Source organism: Vanacampus margaritifer, chromosome 15 (assembly GCF_051991255.1).
Source record: "Vanacampus margaritifer isolate UIUO_Vmar chromosome 15, RoL_Vmar_1.0, whole genome shotgun sequence".
NCBI classification, from domain to species: Eukaryota; Metazoa; Chordata; class Actinopteri; order Syngnathiformes; family Syngnathidae; genus Vanacampus; species Vanacampus margaritifer.
In genome coordinates, this window is record NC_135446.1 from 4,594,017 (window position 1) to 4,608,228 (window position 14,212).

The 14,212-nt window shown below is 37.9% G+C and overlaps 1 protein-coding gene across 3 annotated transcripts in view; it reads left to right on the plus strand.

Moving 5' to 3' along the window:
* LOC144034834 (proton myo-inositol cotransporter-like) overlaps window positions 1-14,212 on the plus strand; it is a 48,331-nt gene that overhangs the window by 25,319 nt on the left and 8,800 nt on the right. For all 3 annotated transcript variants that reach the window (XM_077543908.1, XM_077543909.1, XM_077543910.1), the window contains exon 4: window positions 8,597-8,705. In XM_077543908.1, coding sequence (XP_077400034.1) covers window positions 8,597-8,705 — 109 coding nt within the window. The remainder of the gene's footprint in view (window positions 1-8,596; window positions 8,706-14,212) is intronic.

A 14,212-nucleotide genomic window follows, 5' to 3' on the forward strand; every position in this document is an offset into this window, starting at 1 on the left:
CTGCGCCACAGTCAGAATTGATTTTTAGTCTCTTGTATTGAATGTTAAGAAGTGTGTAAAATGTACCCCTCCCCACACTTAACAGTAATACTGTCCAGTATGTAGATGGCAGTACTGCTTAAGGCACTGCTTCTCAAACCCTGACTCCAAGTACCACCCTAAATAATATTTGGCTCTGCAAGTACTACTGTAAAGACCAACATTGAAATACAGGAGCGTTTTTGGTTGAAATATTTATCACGAAACAGACAGACATTGTTATCCTAAAATTTAAATATTTCAAGAAATAAGAATTAAACCTTCAAATCATTCATAAGTACAGTCAGAATATTACAAGAAAAAAATATACATGACAAAGTTGTTGGAAGACAAAATATTATATATAATATAATATTATATAATAAATATAATAGAGAGAAAAAAAATGAAAAATTATCCCAGTCAGGACACAAGAAATGTAAAAACAAATAAATAAAGCAAAAAGCTAAATCAAATAAGAGTAAAATAAAGTTTTTAATATATATATAAAAAAAACTTTTGTCATTTATGACACTAAAGTCAAATTATAGGTAAAAAATATATAATTTTACTACAATAAATTAAAAATGGCATAGGTTTTCAACAAAACAATTCAATGAAAATGTTTTACACATAAAATGTAAATAAAAATTAATTTATATATAGATCAAAGTTTAAATAAAATTGTAATATTAATTTTAATATTTAAATATTGATAAGTGTTCCAACGCTACACACTGATACTACATGACATTTTCTTTCCTGGTGGGAAACCCATAAAATCATCACAATAAACCACAGAATTCCATGACAGGTGAGTAGATATGTGACAGGAAAAAAAAATCTGCGACCCAACCGGCAATACTCGTCCTAATCGAGAATTGTCAAGTGCAGCAAAAGCTGAGGGTAGCTAGCTACATGTACATGTGCTCACAAAATAATACCTCTGACTTCTTTCAAATCCCTGACAATGTGTGTGCACCGAATGCAGCAGGTGCATGTCTGTTTTTACACCTGCCTGCTTTTACTTCTGTGACTATCAGCCAGGGTCGCTTCTACAGCAGCGGTGCTAGACTAGGCACTACTCCTACTACTACTCCTAAAGCCCGCAGAGACAAGCAAACAGAGAAGCACGATATCGCAGAAAAGGCCGCTACTCCAGACATGTTCTTACCGACTTAGTCCAGTTCCTCTCTCAGTAAATGACAAGGAGGGGGACATCAAAGTGTGACCTCTCTTGATCCGCCGTCTCCAGAAAGACAAAGACGATGGAAGGAATGATGCATGATTAAGTCATTGATCAAGATCTCATTCAAGCCACGGCAAAGGTCACTTTGCGGCTTTTAAAAGTAAAATGAAAATCTCCCTGCAAGTCCTGCAAGCGTCTTGCATCATCAGTCAGCAACACTCTTTGAAAAGCAGATGTTGCCAATCACGTTGCTTTTTAAAACACGTCCTCTCAGAGACTGGCTCGCCGATTCCAAATGTGCGCCATCTGCTTCAGTGATTGAAGCCATTTGCCAGTATTGTCTGTCATCGATCATTTTAGTTCGGGGTTAGTCTATTTCTCAGCTTTATTTACAAATCTGCACAACTGTCATCAAAAGGGCTTCTCTCTTCAAAATGTATTGTCAAGAGTGAGTGACAACAAAATGATGTCCCTCGCAAAGATGATGGCAAAGGCCGAAAACTAAATTTAACTCACATTTGTTATCTACTCTTGCTTAGGCTTGCTATGTATGTGGCCCCTCAAATACCTTCTTACTTTAGTGAAGGGCATAATGACTTTTTCCATGGTTAGGCTGCAGCCTTAAAACCTCAGTCAGCCAGCCTAGAAAATGGTGACTTTCTCCAAAATCCTTGCTCCTCTGGCGTCAATAATTGAGCAAACCAGGTCTGTCTGTATTCCTATCTGTGTGGCTGTCAGGATGCCATCCATGGATGAAGGAATATTGAGCCAGTTGACTTTACACACCTTTTAGTATTTCTGGCTGCCATGAATATGAAATTGTAATAGCAAGTGGATGAATAAATTTCTATCAGCAAGAAAAAAACTAAATTATTTCAAACAATGATGCTAGGTACTGTATGTGATAAGTCTTGTACAGTATCAACATTTTTAATTTGTACGCACATTTAAACCAACTAAATAGCATGAATTACATCTTGGTTTCTATTCGGCATAAATCTTGACCCCGCCGCTCTTGAATACGGCCCAGTATGAGGTGATGTGATCCTGCTCTGATAAAGTTGAGATGAGGAGGTGAGGCGAATAATTAGAGGGGAGAGACAGGTTGCCTGCTAATGCTTCCGCCTTTGATTTCTCTCTGAATTCTGCACAACAGTATCAACAAATTATATGCTAACATTCAAATATGAGAATCAGCCATCTTCCACGATGCTCTTGGAAATGCAAAGCTGCCATCTATCAACTTCAGGCTCCATTAACATGTGGCAAATGGAAGCATCCGACAAGAATAATGATGCTCAACAGCTTCTTTAATTAGTGGGGATTGGGGTGTTTCCTGAAAGCAGGTAGGCAATCAGTAAAGATAATTGGAGAGTCCGTGTGCTGAATCGTGAATGTTAAAGAAGGTTTAAAAAAAATAATAAAAACAACTCCAGGACATCTCTTGTTGACACAGTATGAACACATGCTGTATTACAGTGGAGTAGAGTTTGATGTATAATTTGACTGTAAAATTAACAGTAACATACAGTTTCAGTTTAAATTCAAACTTTGGTTACGTGTTTTCACTCCTGTTACACATTACCTCAAGCACCATCCCCAAATATTTTCTGTGTATTTGATGATATTTCAACTCTGACTAGAGGTTTTTAAATCTCAGCTCATTCCTGTCACAACTTATTTTCTGGACATTATTAAAAAAAAAAGTTGATTCAATTGAGTGGAGGTCTAGCAAAGTGAGTCCCAAATCTCAAGGCAAGTCAAGTCCCGGTGCAGTTCTGATAAAAACCATGGTAACCGATGTCAAGCTTGCCTGGCCGGTCGTATCCACAGCACCGTCACGCTGCACATCAGAAGCACTCATGTGCGCTGTTGTGGAAATTACTGGCCAAGCTACCTTGTAATTGAAGGATCGAAGGGAAGCAGGTGGATCGGAGTTGGGGGGGATATAATTTCCCACTGCCGGTAGTGTGCCTGTTGAGCCTGCCGTGCCCCGTTCTGCTGCGTTGGGGTTGGGGGCGCTCCGCGCTCCTGGATTTGCTCTCCGGCCGGTGGCCCCCGCGGGGCCCGGGGGTTGTGCCCTGGCGCTGCCGCAACCTGGGGGGCCCTAGGGGGTTGTGTTTGCTATGTCCTGGCCAGGGTTGACGGCTCCCTTCTTTGGTGGAGGTTTTCGTGCATGCCAGATCCACCACACCAGCATCTACCAAAATTCAAACACAATCTGCTTCTTCCTCTAGTCGCTGAATCGGTGGAGGCTGATGTCTGTGGATCTCACTATGCTTCATCTATCCTTCCTTTCTTTCTTCAGTCTTTCCTTTGGTCTCTTGAGGTCTCCTTAATTTGTTGGAATTTAGATGTTTCTGGGGTTGGTGAAAGATTCTGGTTTGTAACCCTGTGGGTGGTAGTTGGTGTCTGGTCGGTGCTGGATTTCATTTTTCATTCTTTTCTTTGATCCTTCCTCGGGCCTCCTGACAACTTCACGACTCTAGCGGGATTCTGAAGTATTTGGTTTAAATCAGTGGTGTCCAAACTCGGTCCTCGGGGGCCGGTAGTCCCGCAGGTTTTGGATATTTCTCTCCTCCAACACAGCTGAAGCTCATCAGCAAGCTCTGCATAAGCATGATAACGACCTTGTTGATTGGAACAGGTGCGTTGGAGCAGGGAAACCTCAAAAACCTGCAGGACTACCGGCCCTCGAGGACCGAGTTTGGACACCACTGGTTTAAATGAAGGGTATGGGATTTTTACTAGGTTTCAGGTGAATTAATGAGCACAAACTCACACGCACGCACATATGCGCACACACACACACACACACACACACACACACACATTTTGCGCACACAGACACACACACACACACAAAAGAGCATTGATGAAGACATGTTGAATCGGTAAGATTACCGAATGAGCAATACTGAGCTCTCTCTCGGAAAATAAATGAAGGGTTGAAGGGAAGATGCATAATTGCGTTACTGTAAACAAAATGCAAGTAAGACGAGGTTTCAATGTCATGCAATTAGATCGGCACTGTGAGACTAAATCACGACGCTTGTGGCTTGACTGGGTTGTTGTTGTTTTTTTCTTCTTCCCACTCCCGCCATCCAGTCGCTTTCAATATCTCATCTGATTGAATTACAGCAGGTTGGTGCTCCAGTGAGGAAATTAAGCGGTGTGTGTCTTTGCACGTGTGTCTGATGTCTTTCTATAGTTCACTTCTTGGGGACGGAAAAAGATCAATAAAGTGTATGTATGGATTAAATGAAGCCCTTCTTCATGAGATGGACCTCTCCGGATAGTTGATCCCGGCCGGGCACATAAATCTTGATATCCCTCGCGGCTAATCCGATAACGGTCGGCTTGGCTGGAAATCAAGCCATCATACTCCACCAGGTTATCTTTTTCAGCTGTCTGCGGTCAGAGCACTTCTTCATATCCTCGCGCGGCCTTAATAAAAAATATATATATTAAGAATACAATAACAGGCACATGGGAAATATTTACACCATTTCGTATATTTTTTACACCCATTAGGCAACCGCTTTGATTTATGAGTTTAATATTCCAATCCATGTTATAAGAATACTTCTTAAAAAAAGTGTCTATTAGACTTGTGGTGAAATTATTGGCTGTAGTGAACAGACTTTAAAAACATTATAGAGATGTTGGTTTCAAGAATTTCGTGTTTGCTCTTTTAACAACTGTGAAGTGTACAAAGCGCCGATACCACAAGTACTTTTGATAAAGTCAACATTCCCCCCCTCCTTTCCCAAAAAAAACGGCAGTTAATTTTAAAGAAAAACCCATAGATCTTAATATAGCATTTTCCCTGAAAATTGCATGAGATTAATGGCAATTTTCTATTCTTCCAATTTCTTATGTCTAGTTCCTGATCGTGAAACGGCAGCCAACGTAGTGAGTAACGAAACCTTGAAATAAGGACTGACTTGTGTCGGTACTCGCCTATCCCTAATTTCAATGAATGAATTTCAAAGATTAAGAAAATAATAATGATAATTACAAATCCAAGAAGTGAAACTAAAATAAAGATATATTTTTTTTAAACATTTGAACCGAACATGTTCGAATTGGATTAGCCAAAATAATCCACTTAACATGCACGCCACAAGTTACATATAGAGGATGTAAAAAGTCTATACACCCCATCCATATATATATATATATATATATATATATATATATATATATATATATATATATATATATATATATATATATATATATTTATGTATATATATATATATATATAGAGAGAGAGTCCTCCTGCATACAGCCGCTCCCCTTTTGGTGTGCGGTTTCACATGTGCAGCAGGCTTCATGCAGTGTGTCGGGTTCGAGCAACTTTATCCTCCACATCTTGCCGTCCCTATCTCTCCCTCCTCTGTCCGCTATGCTTGTCCTCTCACTCTCTCATCCTATTAAGACTTCCCAGAGGAAGGGGCTTGTCGGCATGCTGGCAGGAGATCAGGCTGAGAGGCAGGAAGGCCGGTGCCGATAAGAGTGTGGTTGGAGAAAAAAAAACAAGACAAGAAAGCAAGAGCTCATTGAGGCCAACTTGCAGTCTTTTGTGTATTATCTTGAATTATCTTCATTTGAGCAGTACTCACCTATTATCCACTGTGCTCAGAGCACTACAAATTGCGTTAATTGGGATTTTTATTTATCTATTTTTATTATTATTTATTTTTATTCAAACAGAATGTGCATCTCTCCAGAAAAGCAGATTTTTCCATATAAATTGGGGAATGCATCTTAAAGGACGTGGGGTGTGATACCATTCAAGGACGATTCGATACACTCACATCTAATAAAGCATAACCAATTTTACAATGCAAATTGTTTTTTGTTTTTTACACACCTGTTATCTTGTCTAAACCGTGTATTCTGGTAATTTTTTTATAATTTAGAGCAATAATTTACATAATGGACACCATGTAGTCTTGTATATATACAGTGCTGCTCAGAAGTTTGTGAACCTCTTGAGCAATTTGGACTTTCCAATTGTTTCAACCTGATTTTGTTGTTCAATCTGAACCATTACATTTTATATGAAATAACAGGTGTAGGTTGATCAATTCAATGCACTATTCTTTTTTGTAATCAATTGTGTATTCAAAACTTAATTAAAAAGAGTTTTTGGTCAATTCATATAGGTGCAAAAGTAAGTGAACCCTGAGCTGCATTGCTTAAAACAAGCAGTCAAGTAGGATCAGGTAGGACAAATTGGTAGCGAAACTAACCACTGAAACCGCGTTACTTTAGTCTTATCCAGGCAAACCCATACAGGTCAGTCATGCTGAGAGGAAGAAAAATCTAAGGGGACCTCAGGAAGTATGTAGTGACAGCACATCTGTCTGGTGAAAGCTATAAAGTCCATCCATCCATCCATTTTCTTGGCCGCTTTTCCTCACTAGGGTCGCGGGGGTGCTGGAGCCTATCCCAGCTGGCTTCGGGCAGTAGGCGGGGTACACCCTGAACTGGTTGCCAGCCAATCGCAGGGCACACAGAGACGAACAACCACACTCACATTCACACCTAGGGACAATTTGGAGAGTTCAATTAACCTGCCATGCATGTTTTTGGAATGTGGGAGGAAACCGGAGTACCCGGTGAAAACCCACGCAAGCACGGGGAGAACATGCAAACTCCACCCAGGAAGGCCGAAGCCCGGACTCGATCTCACGTCCTCTGCACTGGGAGGCGGACGTGCTAACCAGTCAGCCACCGTGCTGCAGCTATAAAGTCATCTAAAAAAATTTAGCTTCATCATTCCACACGACCTTCTAAAAATATCAGCAAGAACCACAGGAAAAATTCTAATTTAGGTCAAAAGCCAAATCGAACATCACATCAAGGGATTTGCAGACCCCTTTTGCTGCATCTGGGATACGTGCATCCTTCAAGAATCAGAAGAAAAGTCAATCGACAAGGCTTTCATGGAAGGCTTGCTAGCGAGAAGCCTCTGCTCACAAAAAAAATCAAAGCTGCCCATCTCAACTTTGCCAGTACCTGGACAACACTGAAGCTTTCTGGAAGTCCCTTTTGTGGACTGATGAGTCACAACTAAAACAGTCATGTTTGGTGATAAGTCAACACTGCATACCAGCAAACGAACCTTCACCCTAGAGTGAAGCATGGGGGTGAGAATGTGAAATTCTGGGCTGGCTTTTCATCCTCAGGACCTGGACAACTCCACTTAATCCAGGGAATTATAAATTCAGAGGAATAATGTGAAATCCTTGATCAAAACCTAGAGCCGTCCTTTGTGAAGTTACAGCCTGGTAGAAGATAGATCATGCAACATGAAAATAATCCAAAGCATTCCAGCAATACAACCAAGGAATGTCTGAAGAACAATAAGATTCATGTTCTGAATGTGCCCAGTCAAAATCCTGACTTAAATTCTTTCAAAATACTGTGGCGAGAGCTGAAGCGGGCAGTTTATGCTAGACGCCCATCCAACCTCTCTCAACTGGCTGCATTTTGAAAGGAAGAGTGGCAAAAATCCCCCCAAAGTAGATGTGAAAGACTGATAAATCACTAAAGAAAGTGTTTGGATGAAGTTCTCATTGCAAAAGGAAGAGCAATGTTCGATTAAGTGAGAGGTTCACATAGTACTCTTGCACCCATGAAATCTGAGTTTTTCTTAAATCAACAACTTTTGCTCAATAATGAATGACAATATTGTTATTATTATATATATGTATGTATATATATATATGTATGTATGTATATATATATATATATATATATATATATATGTATGTATATATATATATATATGTATGTATATATGTATGTATGTATGTATATATATATATATATATGTATGTATGTATGTATGTATATATATATGTATGTATGTATGTATGTATATATATATATGTATATATATATATGTATGTATGTATATATATATATATATATGTATATATGTATATATATATATATATATATATATATATATATATATATATATATATATATATATGTATATATATATATATAATGTATATATATGTGTATATATATATATATGTATGTATGTATATATATATGTATATATATATATATAATGTATATATATGTGTATATATATATATATGTATGTATATATGTATGTATGTATGTATGTATGTATGTATGTATATATATATGTATATATGTATGTATGTATGTATGTATGTATATACATACATATGTAGCAACCGTCCCACTCACGCGGGGGTGTACTCTCTCTCACACTCTCTCATCCCTCAAAGTAATCCCCATTTTTAATAAATGTACCTGGGTAGGTGAGTGGTGGTAAGTGAAGGTCCTACTTGATATCCTTCCAAATGACTGGAATTGTGCTTTTGCCGTCTCCAGATGGCCCGCTGATCTGGCGCATGCTTACCTACCCTCCCACGCGGCGAGCACTCCTGGTGGGCTGCGGCCTCCAGATGTTCCAGCAGCTCTCCGGAATCAACACAGTCATGTGAGTACGTCCGCGCCGGCGGCACCTCGAGGTCAGCGAGTCTTTCGGGCCGTTTTGCTTTGGATTTTGTTACCTATTCACTCACTTGGGATGCAATGCGCCAAACCATTTCAGTCAACTGAGCATCTCTTATCACTTCTTCAACATACTGTTCACCTTTTTTCTACATACTGTATGTCTGTTTGTGCATTCCCCAAGCATTAAATAAATGATATGCATCCAGTATACTTATATATTTTCATACTTGTATGCCGGTGAGGATTTTTCTTAAAAGGAACCCTGACTGTAATGACAAGATTTCTCTATATTATTTATTTGGTTGTTACTAACATAACTAAAAGATTTATTTTTCAAAAATCATTACCAGTTAAAACATTTTGTAGAAACTTTATTTGGACGTACGTCGCCATTGTTATTTACGTTGCAACGCATTCAGTGCGTAGTGACGTAAAATGGTGGCAGGCTCTCTGCCGAGCAATGTGAAACGTCTATAAAGAAAGCAAGTTAAGCCTCGTTGCGTTTCTAAAGAAACAACATGCGATTGGGAGACTCACCCTTCCCCACGCCGTGCTCTCGTCATTCACCAGACATTCAAGAGTTTTAATCGTCCCTTTAGGAATGCTACGGAGACTATGAATCTCATAGTTATGTTAATAACAACGAAATAAATATAATATAGAGCAAACTTGTCATTACAGTCAGGGTTCCTTTTAAATTGACAGAGGGGTATCAACAATTTTGTCCATGTGTGTACATATGTAGTGAAGAAATAATCATTTACAGAACAATTAGGTGATTGGACAATTTTCTGTTAATGTGCCAAGGCACCGTGGTTGGGATTAAGTCTATAATACTACACTTTGTATATTTCTTGTCTTGATATATAAAGATGCCTTTTTTTCTAACAAAGCAGGCAACAATGAACTTAATCACATCTAGTTACATTTTTATTTAGTTTTATTAGGAAGCAGGGACACCATTAGAAAATGTTTAAGCTACCATACTCTCTCCATTAGACCTAAAAACAACGGCAAAAACAAAGCAATAGTGTGCGTTTGTGTCTCAATCCTGCCCATTCAGTCCGAACATATTGAGACAGATGCACGTAACATCGCGGCGCTATGAAATTACAAAGAATTTCATAACACATCATCCGCCAAGCAACAGGAAAGAAACCAAACACCTATTTTTCCCCTTCCCTGTATAGTTGTTATCTTTCCATCTGTGTCTGTCTCGCCAACCCTTCCAGATAAACTATATTAGCAGGCTCTGTAAACAATCTGGGAATGTGTGCTGTTGCCTGGCAACCGCCAAAGCAAAGGCAATAGGCTAAGTGTGTGCGTGCGTTCTATTTTTTATTTTGTACCACGCGTGTGTGGCTCTGACTGTGGATTGTTGTCTGACGTCGGGGTGTGTGCCTGGCTCAAATGAGAGCTTGCAAATTTGAATGTGACTGACATGTTAGCTGGGGAGAATTTGGGCTGCTGTTAAACCAAGTGACACATCGCACCTGTCACAAATGCTGTTTGTGGCATGCTTCTTTAAATGTGCATTTATCTTCATCCTGACCCTCACTGAGAACAGCTCAGGGCTGAGCGTCCTCCTCCTCCACGCTCTCTCTTGCGCTGCTTTGATTGATCTGCTCATCAATAGTGAACCATTTACATTGATGTGTCATCAAGATGGTGGTGCGTGCCAAAGATTGGTTTACAGCTGCCGTTGAAAAGTGTCTCCGGTCTGCAAAGATGTTAGTTATATCAGTTTAAGGAAGTATATATTTATCATTGTGGTGGGAAAACTTTTGTGCTCAAGGGTCACATTTTTTTTCATTTATTTGAGTAACATCAGGTGAAAAAGAAACAAAACAATTACAACAGAAGTTATACAATGGTGGTACTCAAAAGGAGCAGGTAGAAGTTCAGAGAACTTATAATAATCCTACCCCTAATTTTCCACTATTTGATTATACATTTCTTGTATGACAGAACCTCAAACTGAGGACAAAAAACAACTTATTTACAAGTAGCACAAGAATAATAATAATAAAAATAAAAAAACAGGCCTCAAATATACAATATAAGAATACAAAAAAGGAAAACAATTGGCACAAACAGGATACTCGTTTATGGTTGTATAGCTTGAAGATACTCAAAGATAAATTGTGTAAATAGAATAAACGTTTGTAATTGTACAATATTAGAAAAACTCAATTGACAATTGAGAAGAAGAAAATAGTCTCAATAGATTTATGAATACAGTATTAAAAATAATAAAATAAATAATTGTTGCTAGGAACAAAAAAAATAAACACCTCTTACTCATTAGCTAGTAATTAAAAACACAGTAATTTGTACAAACCTTTTTGAATTGCCTCAAGTTGGCACAAGTTTTTTTGTTTCATTTTTTTTTCCCGAGAGAGCTCAGTATTGTTCATTCGGTAATTTTACCGATTTGACATGTCATCATCATTGCTCTCTTTTTTTAATTTATTTTTTATAAGTTGGCACAAGTTTTAATATCAGATTGGAGGCCATTCCACAGGTCCACTCTAGCCCTGGTGATACACATGCTTTTTAGAGTCATTCTAAATGGCTCTTTTTTTTTATCATCGATGATGATGAAGGTGAATCCGAGCTTGACGGCGAAATTGGAACCGCTGACGCGGCGGCTATGACGGCGTCATAAACGCGGAGCACAATCGAGCACGCACAGGCGGACGTTCGATCGGACGACGAAGAGTTTCCCGAGTCCAATGCATATTCATCGGAGGAGTGTGTACAGTCTGCTACTTGCTATTTATTCCACGGAAAAAAAGGAAAGTGTAACGTGTAACATTTACACGCGAAACGGACAAAGTGAAAGTAAACTGTTGTGCGAGTCCAGCGGCGTCTCCTTGCACGCAGGAGAGCGTTATAAAAAGAAAAACTGTATTTGAAACATCCACATAATTGTAAGTAGTACCACAGTTGCACACATTTGTAAATAGTTTGCAAAATTGTTTTGTCAAATTGTTACACTGTTGAATGGAAATAAACGTATTTTGCAATCAAAAAACACTTTTTCATTGTTGGTGAAAGCGTTTTACAGAAGTAAAGCACTATTTAGGTGTTTGTGACATCATTCATGGACAAAAAGAAGTGTAGAATTCACTAGAGTGCATGAAATAACATTGTTTCACAAAAAGCTCTTTTTCTCCGTTTTTTGTTTAAAACAGAGAATTTCGGTGAAAGTAACCATTTTCTATTGTTGATTACTGAAGAACGGAATAAGGTAGAAACAAACTTTTTTTTCTGATGAAAGATGAGAGTCCAATCTTTCATTTGGTAGTATGTGTGTTTCCACAGTCCAAACACAACATTTTCTGTGGACCTTGAAAGATCAGTCAAAATGTTTAAATCGGCTGGCACTGGGAACAACCCGTTTCTGAAAACGTCTGGCAGTGAAATACAATTTAAATACAATTTATTGATGGCAAACCAGTTTTTTAGCTTACACATTTCAATTTTAAACTCTTCTATCAATGTTTTGAGATTCTCGCCAGAGCATAATATTGCTGTATCGTCTGCAAATAGGACAAACTTTAGTTTTTCTGAGACTAAATACAGGTCATTGATGTAAAGTAGGAACAATTTAGGGCCCAGCACAGATCCCTGTGGAACTCCACATATATTTTCACACATGGACCTGTGCTGCCCCAACTGAACATACTGTTTCCTATTCGATAAATAGGACTTTATCTTGTTAAAAGCAATACCTCTGATCCCATTTTTTTTTTTTTTTTTTCTTTTTAGAAGTATTTTATCCATAGTATTGAAGGCTTTCTTTAAGTCTATGACGATTCCGACAGAATGTTGTTGTTTTTTTAATCGATATTATTTGTAATTTCTTCTATAAGTTCCATCAGCGCGAGTACAGGTGATCTATTTTTCCAAAATTCGTGTTGGCTATCGTTTAGTATATTATGTGCATCAATAAATTGATCTGTTCTATTTGTGTAGAGCTTTTCTAATATTTTAGAGAATTGAGGCAAGATTGATATAGGTCTATAATTCATAAATTGATATTTCTCACCACATTTATAGATGGGAAATACTTTTGCTACTTTCATTGGATCCGGAAACCTTACAGTTGTAAAAGACAAATTAAAAATCTGAGATAGTGGCTTAGCAATTACATCAATGACTTGTTTTAATATACTAACGTCCAGGTCATTGCAGTCTGTGGATTTTTTATTTATACACCACATTAATGATTTCATTTTCATTTGTTGCATCAAGTGATATGGAATTATGATTTATGGGAACCCCATTACATTTGGGTTTTGAACCTGAGATAGTCAATGTAGAAGCTAATTTCAGACCACACTTGATTTTTAAAATGGACAAATGGGTCATCTTGAAACAAATACTAAAGGACAAAATATTGTGAAAGCGTAAAAATGTTCTTCTGCCTGTAATTTATATTTTTATTGTTGTAAGCGTTAAGCGACTATAAAAGACGTTATTGGATATTTTTGTATTAATCAGGCAAGTAAATTGGTTATTTGATTAAAAAAACATGGGAAAAAAATATGTAAAAAACTATTATAAGACTTTTGATCTGTAAATGTCAGGTCTGTGTAAATACACTTGTAAAATTGTTTTAATAGTATTATTCATAATAAATGTGACATGTGTTTAAATATATGTAAATGCTATCTATTTGACTGTTTTTGTATTATTTACAATAAATTAATTAAATATTTAATTAGACAAATAGAATAACACAATTGAATTAACAAGTTTGCAGGGCTGAATTATTGCAACAAATATTACAGGACTCTTGACAATGGAAGTATTCATTGGGCCAGATTGAAGTATTTTACCCACCGTGGTACTAAAGTAATGTCTATCACATGAAGTCACCAAAAAGAAAAAAGCGTGTATATCCTGTATGATAAATTGTTTTAACGCATTCAGTGTCCCACGTGATTTTCCGATTTTTGCATTTCCTTCTGGGGAATTGTACTATGAATGCCTCTTTCAATTATTCACCCATTTCTGTAAGCCATACACGCACATGCACATACAGTACTGTATATGTATAGATTAGCATTAACCAGTAGCTACTGTACTGTATCTTTCTAGGTATATATTGCCTTTTGTGAACATTCTGGACTTGTAGCCATCCTGCACAAGCTCATGAAAGGCAAAGAATTCAAAGGAATACTTTCGGGTTTCATTATCGGGTCTCAGTCTTGACTCAACGACGTGTTCGAGCTCGTGTTTTTTCTTTAAGTGGGTCTCATGACGTTGTCTGAGGCGGCTGCTTCGCGCAACGCCCATGAAACATTCAGATAGGTTTTAAGCCGATATTTAAAATTAACTCTAAATTTCACAGGCTGCTAGATCTCTGCATTTGGTCACGCAAGCCATCAATTCTTAAATAAACATTTAAGACAAAACGGGTCCTTGCCGCAAGAAATCGTGGAAAAGGAGGGGAGCAGAGAGGTTAGCGGAAAGGAGGAG